This window comes from Ursus americanus, chromosome 11, assembly GCF_024610735.1.
Source record: "Ursus americanus isolate L20-20 chromosome 11, mUrsAme1.1.p, whole genome shotgun sequence".
In the NCBI taxonomy this organism is placed as follows: Eukaryota; Metazoa; Chordata; class Mammalia; order Carnivora; family Ursidae; genus Ursus; species Ursus americanus.
In genome coordinates this window covers 34657277-34678235 of record NC_142137.1, presented here as the reverse complement: position 1 = coordinate 34678235, position 20959 = coordinate 34657277, and the positions used below count along the sequence as shown (strand labels likewise).

The 20959-nt window shown below is 38.7% G+C and overlaps 1 protein-coding gene across 9 annotated transcripts in view; it reads left to right on the top strand.

Moving 5' to 3' along the window:
• Nucleotides 1-20959, top strand: part of MAN1A1 (mannosidase alpha class 1A member 1) — a 185176-nt gene that overhangs the window by 27234 nt on the left and 136983 nt on the right. For all 9 annotated transcript variants that reach the window (XM_045798564.2, XM_087865430.1, XM_087865429.1 and 6 more), the window contains exons 2-3: nucleotides 15444-15540; nucleotides 17836-17951. In XM_045798564.2, the coding sequence (XP_045654520.2) occupies nucleotides 15444-15540; nucleotides 17836-17951 (213 nt within the window). The remainder of the gene's footprint in view (nucleotides 1-15443; nucleotides 15541-17835; nucleotides 17952-20959) is intronic.

Genomic DNA, 20959 nt, shown 5'->3' with positions numbered 1-20959 from the left:
TCAATGATATAAGCATACTGTATGTTAATGCTTACTTTAAAAATCATATCACATAGAGTCCAAGATAATTGTTTTCTATCTCTAGTAATAGTTGTAGTTACATAGTAAAAGTCTAAATGGATCTGTAGTAGAAAGAGCATTGAAAAATGATCAATATCTCTACTTTTTTAAATGCAGGTGTTTAGTGAAAAATCTGATGCTGCCAATTTAGGGGCAATTTATAGTGTGCTGTTGACATTTAAACTCATATTGAGTAATATGTCTTTTTTCAAAAGCCACAAAACAAAATTATTAGGGTGTTCCATTGGTGATAAAATGTCACCTACTGTGAAACCAAGAATAAACTTATGAGCACTGTAGGATGTCCGAGTAGAGAAGAATTAACATCTTTCAAAGGAAGGCACTTTTAGGTTAAAATTAATGTGAAGCAAGATTCTTTCTCAATGTATGTAAGATATCTTTATCCTAGAGGGCACTAGAAGCAAGAGATTGTCTTATTTTCATTTCAGTTCCTTAATCTACCAATATAATGTTTCTCCTCTATATCCGGAAGGTTTTCAAAAAAAAAGAAAAATTAGAAGGTGGTTTTATATGTCATGTTCCTGAAAGTTTCACTATTAAAAAGTTTAATTTCCCTAGAATAATTTAATAGGTAATAGAAAACATACAAAGAGGTGTATCAGTAACACATGAGTTAATAGTTTTTTGGAAGCTTATTTGGAAGGCAAATTCCCCAGATTGCAGGGGTCATATGTTTACTTCAGGACAGTGTACAAGACAGTGTGTCATAGGCTTCGGAGTCAGCCTGAATGCAGAGCCAACCTGCACCACTTGCTAGAGGTCTGACACTGAGAAATTGCATAACCTCTTGATTTCTTCATCTGTGCAATGGGAATCTCAGTGGGGAGACTACCTTCCTTGCAGGGTTGTTGCAAAGGACTGAGAGAGAATGTAAGTGCTCTACATATTTCCTGACACATAAATGTTCAATAAATGCTGGCTCTGTTATTAAGGATGATGAGGAAGTACTTTATGTGATGCACCAATTATGGATTATAAGTCTTGTAGAAATACTAGTTGCTACTCCAGGATTGTACTCAGGACCAGCACTTCTGCATTTAGTATACATAAATATTGCTTTTCACAAGTAATTTTTAAAATACCACCTTTTAATACAACATTTTTATTACTGCTATGCCCAGATAATGGCTAAAACTGTTACCTCCAGTATACAGAATGATTACTTTTAGAATCATATAAAATCATGAATTCTAGAATGATAATGGGCATCCCAAGTATTCATTAATAATGAACAATTTTAAGGGTAATCATTTCAGAAGGTTTAAAACTTATTCTCCTATACTGTGTGACATTTATAACTAATACATTCATAACTAATACATTCTACCTTCAAATAATAGTAACTTAGAAAATTACAATTTATAATCTTTTAACTGGTTTTAATTTGGAAAGAAAACAGTTGTGTCCTGCCATTTCTTTTTTGTTAGCAGCTTTATTCCTAATTGCCAAAATTTGGAAGCAATCAAGATGTCCTTCAGAAGGTAAATGGATACATAAACTTTGGTACATCCAGACAATGGACTGTTATTCAGTCTCTAAAATGAAATGAGTTAGGAAGCCATGCAAATTCAGACATGGAGGAACCTCAAATGCATATTTACTAAGTTAAAAAAGCCAATATGAAAAGACTATATACTATCTAATTCCAACTATATGAAATTCTGGACAAGGCAAAAATGGGGAGACAGTAAAAGATCATTGGTTTCATGAGTGGGGTGGGGGTAGGGATGAAAAGCTAGAGCACAGAGGATTTATATGGTAGTGAAACTATTCTGTATAATACTGTAGTGGTGGATACAAGTTGTTACACATTTTTCAAAATCCATGGAATGTGCAAGAACAAGAGTGAACCCTAATGTAAGTTGTGGACTTGGGTGATTATGATGTGTCATGTAGCTTCATGGATACAACAAATGTATCATTGCTGGCACATGATATTGATAGTGGAGGTGGTTGTATGGTGTTTGGGCAGGGAGTGTATGGGAAATCTCTGTACTGTTTGCTCAGTCTCACTGGGAACCTAGAACTGCTCTAAAAGATAAAGCCTATTCAAGGAATATATACATGAAAGAAGGGGAAAAAAAGGAATAACTTGTGCCCTGTAACCCTCTTGCTAAGTGAAGCAGAACAAGGTTTGACTACCTAGGGCTGGTTTGTTTACTTAAAAATAAATAAATAAATAAATAAATAAATAAATAAATAAATAAATAAAATATATATATAATTTTTAAAAATATATCTGATTTTTGCCCATTTTTATATAAATTTCAAGCTAATTTTTTTCATTTATCATTAATTATGTTCTAAATCATGGTATTTGGAAAGTTTAAAAAAGGAATATTAAAAAACAAAAAGTTCTCTGTCATTATGAATGTGACAAATCTGTAAGCAAATCCCTTAAAGAGAGCATGTTTCAGTTCTAAAAAATCATATGTCACTAGTGCAAAAAAGATAAATGTAGTGAAAATTGGCAGCTGTAGAATGACATGCATGAGTTAAAAGAACGTTTGGATTTTGCCTTTTTATTACAAATATTAAAACTTAAATCTTTTGAGATGAGACACTCCATGAGAATAGTGTTTGTTTTCTATGGAAAAATATTTCTATGGAAAAATAAATCTCCTTTTAGAACAAAGAGAGCTTCATGATATCCCAACAAGGGACAGCAGTTTTTCCTGATTGCTCGCAAAGATCTGTAGCTGCTGATGCTTTCCAGTTTGGAAAAGCCTGACCAGCCCTTTTCCTGGGCACCAGGCAGGGGAGATCAGCTGGCATCAGACCAGCAAGGGAACACTCACTGACCTCCCATTGACCACAGAGGTCTTAGCCAGGGTAATCTAATGAATGCTGTTTTAGGTCAATTAAAAACCATCAGACTCAAAACCCTGAGGTTGAACCTTTGAACTTGAGTGACAACATCTGTATAAAGAGACCGTTGTCATTAATCACAAGACTGATATTTTTGATGAGGAAATAACTGCCAGTGGTAGACCCTCAGCTGATGCAGAGCTTGTCGATGTGCAAAACGTTCTCAGTAACGATGCTTCTTCCCAAAAAAGCTATGTACTCAATACTCACGTATCGACAAACCTTTTTCTAACCTCTAACTTTTGAGATGCTAACTTACTATCACTTAGAATATTTCAGAGATATGTATTAAACATTTTAGTCAAGTTGGGAGTTCTTGTGGTTTACAGTTTTTGTTTGTTTATTTTGTTTTATTTTGCTGTTGTTGTTGTTGTTGTTGTTTGCCCTGTACCTTCCTCTACTTGGTAATAGCACAGAAGTTTTATAAAGTAGTGTCAGAATTTGGTCACAAAGGAAGAGGACCATTAAATAGCAAACGATTCAGTTCTCTGAGCTAGCTGTACAAAAACTGGCTCTTTCTTAGGGAATAAGATAATTCTTAGAAACAGGACAATCTGTCCTCACAAGTAGTGATTAACTAGAATTCTCATTTTTTAAAACTGGCTTTATCAAGCATTCTGACTTTTTCTAAAGAGATTGCTACTGCTAACCACTCTTTCAGTTCACTGGGGAATTAATGCTCAGTGGCCCATTGGGGTTCATACAATAGCATTAAATAATTACTCCTCCTTTATGTATCTTCTGCTGTCTTAGAAAAAAAAAAGGGTATACTAAAATTGGCTGCGGGAGAATTCAGGACATCTGACTCTGAAGAAAATACGCACATGTGCATATCCCCTCGGTGGTTACGAGGCAGCTTCAAGTACCTGGTGACAAACAAATGGCTCACACGGAGACAAGAAAGAAGAGTAGTGGTGAAAAGGAAAGAAAAACTGGCCACGCGTAGCCCCCGTGGTGGTGATAAAGCTCAGGAACCGGCGCAGCTGAAGAGAGCAGGTGCAGGTGCAGGCAGCAGCTTGGTGTGAAGGAGAGGCGGTGACGGGTGGGGCGGCCATCTTCTCTGCGCAGGTCGTCTGCAGGGCCAGGAGGAGAAGAGCAGGGGACAGAGCTGGAAGGTGCACCGAAGTGGAGCGGAAGGAAGGTCACGAAGGATGCAAGGCAGACAGGGAGAGGCAGTGCTGCAAGCTTCTTTCCTTGAGCTGGCTCACAAGCTTGGTTTGGTGAGTGCCGTTTGGTGCCAGGCCTGGTTATCTCCTTGGACCCCAGAGAGGGCTGCCCTGTGTATGCAGAGCAGCGGGAAGACTTGGAGGCTGGGTTTCACTATCTTAAGGTTGACAAGAAGCAGGGGCGCCTGGGTGGCTCAGTCAGTTAAGCATACAACTCTTGGTTTCAGCTCAGGTCACCATCTCAGGGTTGTGAGATGGAGCCCCACACCTGGCTCCAAGGAGTCTGCTTGAGAGTCTCTCCCTCCCTCTACCCATGCCCCTCCCCCCACACACGTGTGCTCTCTCTAAATAAATAAATGTTAAAAAAGCAAAAAAAAAAAGTTGACAAGCAGAAAAAAACGTGGGGGCTCTCTTAAATGGTATAGTGGTGAGAATCAGAACTAGTGAGTTCACAGCCTTGCTCTCCCTCTGCACCTGTGCTTGGCCTCAGCTTTCTTACCTGTAAAATGGGGTAATAATACCTCACAGGGACATTGTGAAGAGTAAGTATGTTGTAAATTGTTATCAGGATCCCCTTATGGTACCTTGTGATAGATGATTGACAAAGTTCAGTCACTTCCTCCTTTTCAACTCCTACAGTTTGATTTATAAAACAGAGCATTTAAAATTGTAAATGCTTTCTAAAATGTGAAATCCAGCAGAAGAGAAGTACTGAGAAGTGTATGCATAGTGCTTTATACATCTCAGGTCTCAAGGACCTTGCTAACTCCAGTCATTCTTGGCAAAGGGACAGGACCGATGGTGGGGCCAGCACAGTCTAAGAGCAGGCAGTGACTGCAGCCTGTGCCAGAGGTGGGCCAGGCGCTGCCTGCTGAGCGCATGTGGGTAAGCAATATGCCCGCAGACCGAAACACAGAGCGGTCAGATCTAGACATGTGCCCATAAGCCAGAGATTGCACTGCAAACTGCTGGTCTGTGGGCTGATCTGTGGCTCACAGATATTTTTTTTTTCTTTAGCTAACAAACTTTTTTTTCCCCCTAGACCTCGCAAAAACCTGGCTCAAACCTTAAAAGCAAGCTTAGTATTTTTTAAAAGTGGCTTTAGTCACGGCCTTCACTCCTGTTTTACCGCCTGCCCTATCATTCCCAGTTGCTCTGGACCTGGCCATTCTGTTTCTGTCTGGCCCTTGAGTTTTCAGTCCCTCTTTCAGGCCCATGGTAGAGCAGGGCACAAGCCAGGGAGCTGATCCTGGACACGGAAACAGGTATTGAATGTGTTCTGTCCTTCTGTCTTAGGGTTGCTGGATGAAATATAGGACTCTGTTAAAATTTGCATGTCAGATAAACATGTATATTTTATGTAAGTATGTCACATGGAATTTTCTTATTTCCTAAATCTGGCTACCTGCTCCATCCTCATTTATAATTCACATCATACCACCAATAGGTACTCAATAAGTAGCAATTGGCATTGTAACATTTGGAAAAAGAATCTTGGAAACAGAACACTTTAGCAGCCTTGGAGTAAGGGACAGAGAACTAATCTATTTCAGCATTTGAAAGAGATAAATTGAGCAAGGCTCATGAATGAATGTTTTAATTTGATATGGGGTAAAATTGGAAACTGTCATGGCTGGGAGGGTTTTTCTTCAGTGGGCAATGACAGATAGAAGGGTACTAGACTCAGGCCTTGCTCAGGGAAGCACTGCGTCAAGAGAGCATCCTTCCCAGGACTGTCTGCAGTGCATCTTGGTGCCTGTTAGAGGATGCTAAACGCTGTAATTGTGGTAGACTCCAGGCCTGCAGTCTCTGTAAATGCTGTCATACCACGCTCTGCATTCTGTCATCTGTACGTGACATTGGCCTCTTTCCTTTTCTATCCTGTTAATTCACTTCTCCCTGAATTGCCTTACCTACTCTGAGTGTAGCTAAGTGTCCTATTTTTTCAGGGTGTTCTCCCTTATCTCTGCTTAATTCTTGTGGCCTAGGAGGGCAATGAGGAGGTAGTGTGGATGGAGGCCAGCAGTACTCCTTGGACATCTTCTAGCCAGGTGCAATATCCGATTTGATCTCTTGACCATTCTGTGAGGAAGGTGATTTTACTCTTTTCTTAAATATGTACTTTATTTTTTTAGAACAGTTTTAGGTTATTAGCAAAATAGAATGGAAAGTATAGAGCATTCCCATTTATCCCTGCCCCAACACACCCCACTATTAACATCAGGCACTACAGTGGTAACTTTGTTACAATTGATTATTATTTTTTTAAGATGAGAAAACTAAGGGTTTGTGAGATCAGACTCTTAGGCAGCAGGGCTCCGTCTTTCCCAGGGGAAGCCTGCTTGCTTTGCTCCCTCTGACAGCTGGCCTCAGCACCAGGTCTCCCCTGGCCTAATGCTCCATCCGGTTCTCTGGGCCTTCATTCCCACAGGGAAATGTAAGCAGTGGTGTAGCTTCAGATAACAAGAAGGCGTGGCTACATTGTTGTCTTGTGTTCACACATGGAGAAAGTCTTCTCCAGTGGGTAATTGAGGTTTTAGAGAAGCTGTGACTTCATTCCATGAAATTCCTTTTTATTTTTCCTTTCTGCCACTTCCCAGTCCACCGAAGATTAAAAGAAGGAAGGCTGATACAGTGATCTTAAAAATGTTTTGTGTTTGAGATCTGAAAGTTCCAGAAGGTACTTTCATGGAACAATCAAATCATTTCACGCAAAGTTTGATAGACTCTACTGTCAGGCTTTTAAAATCCATGTTTTACAAAACATCAACTATAAGTATAATCTCAAGAGTGAATGCTATCCATTTCTGCTTTAACAATCAGTGAGGTGGATTGACCTCACAACCCTAGACCTTGCCTGAACCAGGCACAGCCCTTCCTGTTCTCCAGAACAGGGGGAATGTGAGTGTCAACTGTGTTACAGTTTCTTCCTTTTAGAGCCAAACGTCAAGCTGTTATAGAAATGAGCCAAAGGGGGCCTCTGTCTTTTGGTCCTTGAGTTGCTCATATATGTAGGCTAAAATGTTAGCTCAGTAGCCCATTGATACTAAATTCAAATTTTTACACATTCAATTGCTAAAAAAATAAAAAATACAAGCAGAGTTTTAGCCATTTACAGCCTGCCTGCTTTACATACTCTGTGAAACCTTACCCAGCATCTGTTGGCCATTGATAAGATAGGGCCTTGTGGTTTTAATTCCCCAGGCTGCTACTCCCTTCTGGAGCTCTCTGACCCAGAGACTCCCTCTCATGCTTCTGAGTGAAGTCACTTAGCATGTAAGCTCCCTCTCTCCTGGGAGTTCCCTTGCTCTCCTTTTTTTCTGGAGAATGGCTTCTTTTCCTTAAGCCTCTTGTTTTTTGTTTTTATTTTTGTTTTGAGATTTTATATATTTATTTATTTTAGAAAGAGAGTGTGCATGTGTGAGTGGGGGGAAGGGCAAAGGGAGAGGAAGAGGCAGAGAATCTCAAGCAGACCCCGCACTGAGCGTGGAGCCCTACACAGGGCTTGATCCCACAACCCTGAGATCATGACTTGAGCCAAAACCAAGAGTCAGCCACTCAGCTGACTGAGCCACCCAGGCGCCCTGGACAGTCTTGCTGTGAAGGACTTCCACTTCTCATGCAGCCCTGTCCAGGCACCACCCAATAAAGCTTGTTGTGCATTACTGCCTCCTGTGGGCATATCTCTGCCCTGGATCAGCCCCCACATCCCTCAGGCAAACCCCCTATGCAAGCAAGCCGGTATATGAATCTTCCGAATTAACGTTGACCCATGTTGCCTTACATCATTCTTTCTTCTTCCACCTTTTGGATACCAAATAGTTGTATATATTTGTAAATACATAGATTGAGAGTTTGTGTGCTAAATAGGTTTGCCTGGTTTTATGTATATTTGTCCCTCCTATTTCTATATGTTTTTAGGAAAAAGTGTGATGCTTGTTCAGATTACAATGATCAGAGATGTGCTTAGGTTTTTAATAAAAATAAGCATCGTGCCTGTAATTTATCATGCACTTACTCTGTGTCAGGCAATGTATTAGGCTCTTTACGTGCATTATTTTACTTAATCATCATGATAACCAATGAGGCTAGTACTTTTATTTATTTACATTTTATGGGCGTGGAACGTGGGTTCAGAGAGATTCCTTGCCTCATTTAGAGTCGTATTAATGATGGTGGGACTGGGATATGAACTCAGTTTGTCAGATGTCTGCACCTGTGATCTGCTCTTTCACATTCCTCTTCAATAGGTGACATTTTCTAGAAGGACACATGGGGAAGTAAGTAAACAGTCTCAGCAGGCAGAGCCACACCTCACTGGAGTAGGTAATTCATCAACATTCAGGTTTCAGCAGCATTGTTTGAAGTGCTACAGCAGCTCTACAGACCTCGCCTAACTCCCTTGGGGCACCATGTCTGCTTCCCGGCCTCCTCTTGCTTTTCTCTCCTCATCTTCTGTCTCCCTCATGATTTCATCTGCCTCATAACTCCTTTTATGGCCTTTTCTCTTTGTGTATTTGTACTTGCCTGCTCTCCCTCACCGTGGCCTCTGGATTCTCTGCGAATATCTGTTATACTTCTGCAGGGAGAGGATTGGGTTTGGTCAATCCATTAGAGAGAGCTTTACATCCAGGCACCTCCTCTCCAGGGCTCATGGCCAGCCCTTAGTTGTCTGTCTGTGGGTCAGGAACCAGGCCCTAGGTCAGTCAGCTGGGGCCAGGGACTTACTCTGATCACACTGTACAAATGATGGAAATTTTGTGGAAGACCGCACAGGAGGGGGCTATGAGTGGGACCTGAGTTTGCAGGCTTTTTTAAAGGGACAATGAAACCTCAAGCCTTCGTTAGAGCTATCTGGCAAAAACAGTGATTTTCAAAAAGATTTTTAATGGATCTATTGTGAATAACCTAAGATCATATGATTAAAGCATCAGCAAATAAAAATATTTAGAAGGGTAGTTCCTAGCAACAAAAATGTTAAGTTATGAAATCTATACATACCTGGGGAAATTCAAGCATTTTTTTGCTTATGGCTTCTCATGTCCTTGGTTATATCAGGACATAAAATTGAAAACAAATCATTACGTGCAACAGTAGAGTTGGGTACCTTAGTTTTCTTATTCTGCTTTATTTATAAACATTTATGAGTATGTAAGAACAGACAGTGTTAAGCTTCCATACATCGTCTCTTAGATTATAAGCATGATAGACTCACGTACACTTTCCTTTTAATCCTTTAGCATCTTATGATTCATAGTGTAGTAGACACTCAGTAAATGACATTGCCTAATTACTTAGCCCTGATGCCAATTGAGCAGAAAGTGCTAGTGGAAGAATCTTTGATAAGCATAGTGTCAAGGAGAAATAGTGCTATTTTTTGGATATTTTAAGTGTTAATTCAAGTTTCTCTGGGTCAAGATAATGGATTGCTATTTTGGAATTTTGTATCATTCTCTTCTGTTTGTTTCCATTCACACCATGTGTTAGCTCTATCCCTCACTAGTGCAACTATAAGCATTCAGGAAAATATAAATTTTTCTTATGCTTTCAGGGTTTTTTTCATGAGGGTTTCACTGCTGTGTTTGAAGTCCTAATCAACCTCTAGTGTAGGCCTATTTTAATCCTTCTACTAGGGATGTCAGGCTGTAGAACTCTAATTAAATTGATGAAAGATTACAAAACAAAATTAAGGAGCATGTGAAGATGAAGATTAATCCTATCCATGGACTTCTTTGTTAGTAGTTGAATTTTGGAAGTGACCTTCTTGTCCCATCAGCTCATAAGCACACTGAGTCTAGAGAGATTAAATGCCTTCATCCCCATGGTCCCTCAGCTGGCTAGTGGCTTAATATTGTAAAATTAGAAGCCAGTAGCATTTCGATGTTTTCAGATATTTGTTTAAGTCATAAATCTTAGTTACAAAGCTAACTTTATATATGACTTGTGAGTTCATTCTCTGTGTTATTCTAAACACACACACAGAGAGAGAGAGAGAGAGAGAGAGAGAGAGAGAGAGAGACACGCACACCATGTCTTCTGTTTGGTTTTAACTTGGTAAATCATTTCCAGAGGTCATCAGCCACTGGAATCAGTTAACAACATGGCCATTCCTTCTCATTTCACAAGGTCTGGAGAAACCACTCTTTATGCTCCATTCAAGGTATTTTGACCACATGGTTTTCTTTTTCTTTTTGCTTTCAAACCCTAGAAATCTCATGGGATGTGGAACCCATTTTGAGAAATGTGTCACAGCAACTTTTGAAATGTAGGAAGCCAAACAATTAGTGTCAGATTTTCCCTTGGGGAAAAAAGATGAGAAAGGTTAATATATACTACAGAGGTAACTCAAGGAGGTTCTGTACTAGTGGTACATTGTATAAATGATAATTTTTGATAAAGCAGCAATCTTCTATGGGAAAGATTTATGCCATCTTTGAGTCATTAATAGTATCTGACACCAGTTTCCACTTAGAACTGAAACAAATCATCATAAAGTTTTGTTGTGGTTATTCTTGTGTCAGGTATATTTCAAAAGCTTTTGAATTTATAAAGTGTCTTTGGAAATTTACAGGAATGAAATTTACCAAATGTAGTACATTTAATATGAAAACCAAATCAAACTCAGATGTAATCTCAAAGTGTTTTTGTGGATTTCATATCCCTAGTCTTTTCAGACACTCATTGGGTTCTTTTTCTATGATGTGAATTTAATTGGTTTCAGTATAGGGTTAAATTCAATAAACATGTGATTACCCACCACGTGAGAAATAGTACAGTAGGTGCAATCACAAGCTATGTTCATGTAATCCTTATATACACCCCATGAGGAATTATGATCCCATTTTTTCAGATAAAGAAAGTCTCGTAAAAACTATGACTCATCTATGTTTATGTTACTAATCAGTGGCATAATAGGGATTATAAATCAGGTTAGTTTATCCTTAAATCTATTATACTTTCCAATAAAATTGTAAGAAAATCTTGAAAATGCTACCTTGTCCACATTCTATTGACCGGTGGAAGATAAACAGTCTGATTCATCAAAGGAAGGTTCTGATGCTGACTCATTAAAGGAGGACGATGCAATGCGTTGGTTAATGCTGTGGCTTTGGAGTCAGGCCAACACCGGGATGAACCCTGGCTCTTCAGCTGTGAAGAAATAACAGGACCTTGAATAAAGGTCTTTGGGTTTTAACTTCCAAGCCTCAGTTTCTTTATCTACCAAACAATAGTAATACAGCGTTTCAGAGTTGTAATTATAATTCAGTATAATACTGAATGTAGAGCATTTAGCAGAGTACCCAGCAAATTGTACAGATTTTTGGTAGTTATTATTCATAGTAATAGTAGTGAGATAGGACTATAATATAAAAATTGGCTAAAGAAAGATGTTTATTATTGTGTTCAGGGTCGTATGAAGACTTATTAATAAAATTATATTGATCTCACTGAAGATTTTTAGTGATAAACAGCCCTCATGTGGTATTTGTAACTTTAGGAGATACTTTTTAAAATATCTTAAAATATGGAACCAGATTAGAACATTTTCAAGTTATGTCCATATTTTGGTTACTGTTGCTAATGTATTGGGAATAGTGGCATGAATAAATTCTAGGTACATGAGGAGTCCTTTGCCCTCTTTAAAAAAATGTATTAAAAAATAATTCTACTCTTTGTAAAAAAAATTCTACAACTGTTATACAGTGGTTATACAACTATTTCGACAGGCTCTTAGAACAATTTCTCCCCTTGAAAATCATTTAGTCCTACTAGAGTTAATGTTTAGCACAATAAGTGAGAACTTTATCTGTAAACCAGGAGAAAATAATTTGGTTTTCTTTAAATATAGATAAATTAATTTCATTAAAAACTAATTTAAAAATAATTTATATAATTTGTGGCAGAGAGGTTTGGCCTTTTAAAACCTTCCTGGTGCAAGGAGTCTAGATTGGGAGTATACAGGATCAGTCTTCAGTTAAACAGGTATACACACATGTATACAATTCAAGATTGATTTGATTAAAACAAGCTGAAGTTTCTCCAAATTTAGATATAATCATAGAGTTTCATTTATATCTTCTAGACTTCTCCACATAGACTTGGTCAAAATACATCAAAGTATTTAAAGTGATAACCTTGTGTATTTGTCTATATACTGTGAGGTTGACAAAATCCAAAGAACTTGTGCAAAAACCAGAATCTTAAATATAGACTGTTTGCAGAGTTCATCTTTCATGAGAATGAAATAGTTAAATGTAAGAATGGTTCATCCTTTTACCATAAGCTAAATTTCTATTACTGGGAACTGAATTAAAAATGATATGTGCTCTTTTTAAACTACCAAAACTGAAACAGGAAGAAATAGAAAACCTGAACTGACCCATAACCAGCAAGGAAATTGAAGCAGTGAGCAAAAATCTCCCAACAAAGAAGAGTCCAGGGTTGGTGGCTTCCCAGGGGATTCTACCAAACATTTAAAGATGAACTAATAACATATTTTTCTGAAGCTACTTCAAAAAATAGAAGGGGAAGGAAAACTCCCAAACTCGTTCTGAGGTTAGCACTACCTTGATCCCAAAACTAGACAACGTCCCCACCAAAAAAGGAGAATTACAGACCAATATCCCTGATGAACATGGATACCAAAATACTCAACAAGATCCTAGCCAATAGGATCCAACAGTACATTAAAAGGATTATTCACCATGACCAAGTGGGATTTATTCCAGGGATGCAAGGGTGGTTCAACATTCACAAATCAATCAATGTGATAGATCACATTAATAAAAGATAAGAAACATATGATCCTCTCAGTTGATGCAAAAAAAGCATTTGACAAAATACAGCATCCTTTCTTGATTAAAACTCTCCACAGTGTAAGAATAGAGGGAACGTACCTCAATATCATAAAAGCCATCTACAAAAAGCCCACAATGAGTACCATTCTCAACAGGGAAAAACAGAGAGCTTTTCCCCTAAGGTCAGGAACATGGCAGGGATGTCCACTCTCACCTCTGTTATTCAACATAGTACTGGAAGTCCTAGCCTCAGCAGTCAGACAACAAAAAGAAATAAAAGGCATTCAGATTGGCAAAGAAGTCAAACTCTCACTCTTGTCAGATGACATGATACTTTATGTGGAAAACCCAAAAGACTCCACCCCAATTGCTAGAACTCATACAACAATTCAGCAACATGGCAGGATATAAAAATCAATGCACAGAAACCAGTTGCATTTCCATACACTAACAATGAGACAGAAGAAAAAGAAATTAAGGAATTGATCCCATTTGCAATTGTACCAAAAACTATAAGATACCTAAGAAGAAACCTAACCAAAGAGGTACCGTACTCTAAAAACTACAGAATACTTGTGAAAGAAATTGAGGAAGACACAAAGAAATAGAAAAATATTTCATAGTCATGGATTGGAAGAACAAATATTGTTAAAATGTCTATGCTATCTAGAGCAATCTACACATTCAATGCAATCCCTATCAAAATACCATCGAAATTTTTCACAGAACTGGAACAAATAATCCTAAAATTTGTACAGACCCCGAAAAGCCAAGGGAATGTTGCAAAAGAAAACCAAAGCTGGTGGCATCACAATGCCAGACTTCAAGCTCTATTACAAAGCTGTAATCATCGAGACAAAAAAAAAATCATTTTTGTATTGGCACAGAAACAGACACATAGACCAATGGAACAGAATAGAGAACCCAGAAATGAACCCTCAACTCTTTGGTCAACTAATCTTTGACAAAGCAGGAAAGAATATCCAATACAAAAAGGACAGTGTCTTCAATAAATAGTGCTAGGAAAATTGGACAGCCATATGCAGAAGAATGAAACTGGACCATTCTCTTACACCATACACAAAGATAAACTCAAAATGGATGAAGGACCGAAATATGAGACAGGAATTCATCAAAATGCTAGAGGAGAACATAGGCAGTAACCTCTTTGACCTCAGCTGCAGCAACTTCTTGCTAGACATGTCTCCAAATGCAAGGGCAACAAAGGCAAAAATGAACTATTGGGACTCTATCAAGGTAAAAAGCTTCTGCACAGCAAAGGAAACAGACTAAAAGGCAACCTATGGAATGGGAGAAGATATTTGCAAAGGACATATCAGGTAAAGGACGAGTATCCATGGTCTATAAGGAACTTATCAACCTCAACACCCCAAAAACAAATAATCCAGGCAAGAAATGGGCAGAAGACATGAACAGACATTTCTCCAAAGAAGACATACAAATGGCCAACAGACACATGAAAAAAAACTCCACATCGCTTGGCATCAGGGAAATACAAATCAAAACCACTATGAGATATTACCTCACACCGGTCAGAATGGCTAAAATTAATAAGTCAGGAAATGACAGATGTTGGTGAGGATGCAGAGAAAGGGGAGCCCTCTTAACACTGTTGGTGGAAATGCAAGCTGGTGCAGCCACTCTGGAAAACAGCATGGAGGTTTCTCAAGAAGTTAGAAATAGAGCTACCATATGACCCAGCAATTGCACTTGTAGGTATTTACCCCAAAGATACAAATGTAGTAATCCGAAGGGGCACCTGCACCCCAGTGTTCCTAGCAGCAATGTCCACAATAGCCAAACTGTGAAAAGGCCTGAGATGTCCATTGACAGTTGAGTGGATAAAGAAGATGTGGTACATATATGCAATGGAATATTGCTCAGCCATCAGAAAGGATGAATAGTTACCATTTACGTTGACGTGGATGGAACTAGAGAGTATTATGCTAAGCAAAATAAGTCAATCAGAGAAAGACAATTATATGGTTTCACTCATAGGTAGAATATAAGAAAAAGCGCAGAGGATCATAGGGGAGGGGAGGGAAAACTGAATGGAAGTCATCGGTGAGGGAGAAAAACCATAAAAAACTCTATAGGAAACAAACTGAGAGTTGCTGGAGGGGAGGTGTGTGGGGGATGGGGTATTTGGGTGATGGGCGTTAAGGAGGGCACGTGATGTGATGAACGCTGGGTGTTATATACAACTGATGAATTATTGAACACTACATCTGAAACTAATGATGTACTATATGTTGGCTAATTGAATTTAAATAAAAAATGATAGGTGCTCTTTTAAACAAGAAATCTCCTTTTGTAAATAAAAAGAGGTAATGTGTACGTGTGTGTATGTGTGTGCTAATTTTCATACCACCTTTTTAATTAATCATCATCCTTTTAACTAAGCAGCGAGTTTCAAGGTTTTAACCTTTAGGACTTCAGTATATGATCTATTTTGTAGCAAAAACCTCTCAAATTCAAATTATAATCACTTTTTCATTTCTTTTCTCAGATGATGAAACATGCTTGGAATAATTATAAACGTTACGCCTGGGGATTAAATGAACTGAAGCCTATATCAAAAGAAGGCCATTCGAGCAGTTTGTTTGGTGAGTAGACTGTGCTTTGGTTTCTTAGTGACAGTAACTTTTCTCCAGTTGACAGAACTTGTGGGTGGTGACGTTTGTATGCCCCTCCCGACCATGTTGCTAGGAAACTTCCATACCCGATGGGAGTTGCCCGCAAGGACGGTGCGTCGTGTCCTTTGGACAGAGCACTCTACGTTAGACTCACTTGCATCCCTTGAAAAAAATACTAATGCCCACGGCACACTTGCAAAGCTTCTTGTTTCATGGGTATAGGTACAGCATTGTGATTTTTAGCTCCAGGGGCGAGACCCACAGAGGAACATTGGGTCAGCTGCAGTAACTGCTTCCGGTCAGGTGAAAGCTGTGTCTTTATTGATAAGCTGGCCAAGGCAGCCTGCCATGGTGATCTTCACTGTATCTTGGTGACTCTCAGCTTTAGCTCTGGGTTTCTCCTGTTTGTGCCGTGGAAGAGGAACTGAGAGTGGATTAGGTCAGTCATCTGAACTTCCATTTATCGACTTTGGCATGCTTTATTGCATCTGGTCCTCACAGCATCCCTTGGTGATTGGCAGTGGGAGTGTTAATAACGTTCCCATTGTGGAGGTGAGGAAGCTAGGTAACAGAAATGTTGGGTTCCTTGGGTCGCAGAGGTGCCCAGTGCCCTTCTTATTTCACTGGATTCTTTTTTAACCTGCACAGTTTTGCCTAATGAGTAACAGGATGAAGGGGATAGAGTCTCATTCTGACACTTCTTAATTCCCCATAGAAAATGTGACTTTTGACAGTGTAACTGAAGGTGTTAAATAGTATCAGATCATATAACAAACAACAGTATCAACTGAGACTTATTATGTGCCAAGTGCCATTTTGTGAAGTCTCACTTAACCTCATTATTGTACACATTTTATATATGAGAAAAATGCAGCTCAGAATAGCTTGCCCCATATTAGCCACATACCAACTGACTGGACTGGGGCCAGGTCCCCAGTGTGGCTAAGGTCAGAGTCCATGGTCCTAATCACCACACTATGCTTTTCCATTTATATTCAGGATCTTCCATGGGTTTGGCTCTCCTTCCAGCACTGGTGTTAATCAACACAATACAAGTCTTTGCAGAGTTCCTGGCCTAGTGCAGAAGACCTGTGTGTCAATAGTGAGTTGTCAAAGCATTAGATGGTTCAGTAGGTACTCATCTCAAGTGCAGATACTCATATGAAGTAGGAACTCAGGTAGGGAGAAGGGAATTGGAAGAACAGTTAGGAAGAGCTGGCAGAATGGGAGAAAGGCTGGTGGGCCTATTACAGTGACACAGTTTAGAGATGAAAAGAGCCCAAACCTGGAGTAGTAGCAGTAGAAGTGATTTCAGATGTTTATAAAAGTAGTGTTTTCAGGACACAGTTACCAGTTAACATGGGTGATGAGACATAGGAATTGAGAAACTTCATGCAGACTCAGAGGCCTTTATTTTTTCATCATTTACTGTAACTTTTTAAAATCTAATTCTGTTTTTGCTTTTATTCCTATGAAAGTTGCCTGTATCATAAATAAATCGATTTTGTGTAAATTTGTCATAATCCTTATCAAAGAGATTATTTGTTCTCTGTTGATATGTTGATGATTTTTTAAATTATTATTAAGCTTTGAAACATACTAAGTCTCTTAGCATGAATGTGCAGATGAAGAAGACGTGACTTCTCCATTCTGAGGAAGTTTACAGACTAAAAGAGATGCGCACGAGTAATTATAATGGAAGGCAGAAAGTGATGGGTGCAAGACCAGTATAAGATCTTCACGGCAAGGGAGATCAGAGGAAGTGAATCATAGAGTTGAGATGGGCTGGGTAGGTGGGAGGGGAGGTTAGGATCAGTCAGGCTTTCAAAGAGGAGGTGAATTCCATTTTTGAATAATGGCTTATTAGAGCTATCATAATTTTAGATCTAATTATATTTAAAAGTTTTGCACAGGTGCACTTGGATGTGATTACATTAAAATTAATATGTGTATTGCTCCTTTGTTTCAGATCTATTTTTTTTCTTGCTAGAGAATGCAGTCACAAATGAAATTTCTAAGAGATATTTTCTACTACTCAAAAGAGACTTTAAAGATTATTGTATCAATCCATAGCCTATGATAATTATTAGTTGGGTTTTAATGCAGCTTTTAAATTTTCTTTCACTGAAAGAATTTTAGACTGTGTTCAGTGTTACCGTTTATTAATAAATTCAGTATTATCCTCTCCCTTTCCAAGTACGGTCAATTTACTTGTATGTATCTGTCAAATATTTTAATCAATAAATATTTCTCTGATATTTTCAGGTAGTATTAAAGGAGCAACAATAGTAGATGCCCTGGATACACTTTTTATAATGGAAATGAAAGATGAATTTGAAGAGGCAAAATCATGGGTTGAAGAAAATCTAGATTTTAATGTGGTGAGTTAAACAAAAGTTGCCAATTCAGTTCTTAAATGTCAGCTTAACATGGACAAATTCTGTTGTGGGGCCAATTATTGTGTTATATGACCTAGCAGAAACAAATAATGCAATTTTTTAAATAGTACCACACTGTATTCTTGCCCTCCATTACCACACAAGTCCATCTTTGTTTTTTTGGCAAATTAAGAGTAAGGAAAAAGAAATTAGAATTTATCGAGACCTTTGTGTGCCAAGTGTTCCTATTCAGGTCCCACAACCATCCTGTGAGATGGGCATTGTTTTCCTGCCTGCACAGTTTAGAAACCAGAGCTCCAGAGGCTCACCCAGGTCACAGCTAGTTGTGTGTCCGGGCTGTGAGTCCGGCACGGATCTGGGTGGTTCCACACAGGTCCTGTTTTGCACGGTGCCATGGCACATTGTTTTGATTTTGTTAAATGGAGCACAAGGTGCCAGATGATGAGTTACAGCTCAACAAAAGACCACAGAGAGATGGAAATAAAGAGGTCCTGAAATAAAGAGATACAGCAACCTCCGGGGGCCATACAGAGACGTCAAGGCAGAGGACAGACAGAGGACCTGGGGCACATGCCCTTATTAGGGAGGGTGTAGTCCTTTGGGGTCCTAGGCTAAGACCAGGTTGGTCAAATCAAACCCAAAAGAGCTAGGTTTTGGTTGAGCGTCACAAGGGTCTTTTCTACGGAGTGAACAAGGGAAATGCCCTTGGAGGCAGAGGAGACTGTCGCTCACAAGGGCGATTGGGGGAATCATATGAGGGACTTGGGTTTGCTTGTGCCTCTGCAGGCTGTTCTCCAGGGCGTGCACTTGCGCGAGGGGCTAGCATTGTTGGAGGTCCCGCACAGGCCACTTGAATGCTGACACAGCAGTACCACAGAGACATGGCACTAAATTCCCAACGCGCTGCATCCACTCTCTCACACACAGCTTTCAGCTTTGTTCCCTGTATACCCTTATCAGTATAAAATTTTGTCACCATGTATTTGAAGTCTTTTAAAAATCTTTGTGTGTGTACTATCATTCTTAATAAATACTTCAACACCCATTCTCCACCAAGGAAAAAGTTCAGAATTAAGGAGACTGGACACTTGCAGTACTTCTTGATAATTTCGATTTGGGAGGACAACATCATGTCAGAGCTAATCTAATTCCATAGTCACTGTTTTACCTCACATAATGAGGCTGACCAAAAAAACCCTTGTTTTAAGAAAAGGAAGAGTGTTGGCCCAGCTGTTTTTTAGTCATTCACTAGTTTTATATTATCGGTATTATTTTTAATCTGAGACTGTTTCACAGGAAGCACTGTAAGCCTCTTGTCCATCGGTATGCATGTGATAATATCTGTAAGTCGCCATAACCAGGCACAAGCAACATGCTGTGTGTTGAGAATGGACAAAGAAAGAGTGTTTCCCTGTCAACACCTCCACTTTCTGGAGCTCTTATTCTCTCACAGACCCAGTGTCAGAGTATTAAAGATTGGTAAAACTAAATCTTATTCCTAACTCTTTGCATTAAAAACCCATATAAATTAAATTTTGAATATTTTGTCCCAACCCTCTTATTAATTGCCTTATATGCCCCATTTTGGAGATGACTGCCTTAAAGGACAATTAGATAAGTCTATGTTTAATCTGCCTTATAATTGAATTGAGAATATAAAGAAGACATATTCCAATATAAAGGGACCTTGGAGATCAATGTGTTCAGCTCGTTCATTTTAAAAATGAGAAAACAGACCCAGGGAGCTGGTGATTTGCTCAAGGTTCTACAGCTATTTGATTGGAATGACTTGTGGTAGCTCTCATATTATCAATAGAATGGAGTATGAAAAATTAAAGCAGTGAAAAAAGAAATTCTGTTTCTTTTTGAGGGTTTGTTGTCCCTTACTATTATTTCTGTCGCACCTTGTTATTTATAAGTAAATTCAGCTACCTACCCATAAATAGGACTTCTCTTCAGCTATCTGTGGGAGAGAAAATGGGTACTGTGTTCCCTCCCCACGGCCCTTTCAAGAAAGGTTGAGGGAATAGGAACTGGATTCCTCTAAAATCAAATAATTTTTTTTTTACTGTTAACCAGTATTTGTTTCTTTGTTTCTTTAATTCAGGTACAGTTAACATAGTGTTATATTAGTTTTGGGTGTACAATATAGGGATTCAACAATTCTATATATTTCTCCTTTACTATTTCATCCCCCCACCCCATTCCCTTGTGTTAACACCAGTTCTCTGTATTTAAGCATCTGGTTTGGGGGGGCTTTTTCTTTTCTCTTGGTTTCTTTTTTCTTTCGTTTCTTATATTTCCACATATGAGTGAGATCATATGGTATTTGTCTTCCTCTGACTGACTTATTTCACTTAGCATTTTACCCTCTAGGTCCATCCATGTCATTGCAGATGGCAAGATTTCATTTTTTATGACTGGATAATATTCCAAGTGTCTATATTACATCTTCTTCATCTGTTCATCTATCGATGGCCACTTGGGTTGTTTCCATACCTTGGCTATTGTAAATAATGCTGCAATAAATGTAGGGGTACATATATCTTTTCAAATAGTGTTATGATTTTCTTTGGGTAAATACCCAGTAGTGAAATTATTGGATCATATGGTAATTCTATTTTTAAGTTTTAGAGGAACCTTCATACTATTATCCATAGTGGCTGCACCAATTTGCATTTCCACTGACAGTGCACAAGTGTTCCTTTTTCTCCACATCCTCACCAGCACTTGTTATTTCTTCTGTATTGTGCCATTCTGATAGACAGGTGTAAGGTGATAATCTCATGTGATTTTAATTTTCATTTCCCTGATGATGAGTGATGTTGAACATGTTTTCATGTGTCTGTTGGCCAGCTGTATGTCTTCTTTGGAAAAATGTCTATTCGATCCTCTGCCCATTTTTAAATCAGATTGGTTTTTTGATCTTAAATTGTAAACGCTCTTTATATATTTTGGATATTAACCCCTTATCAGATATGTCATTTGCA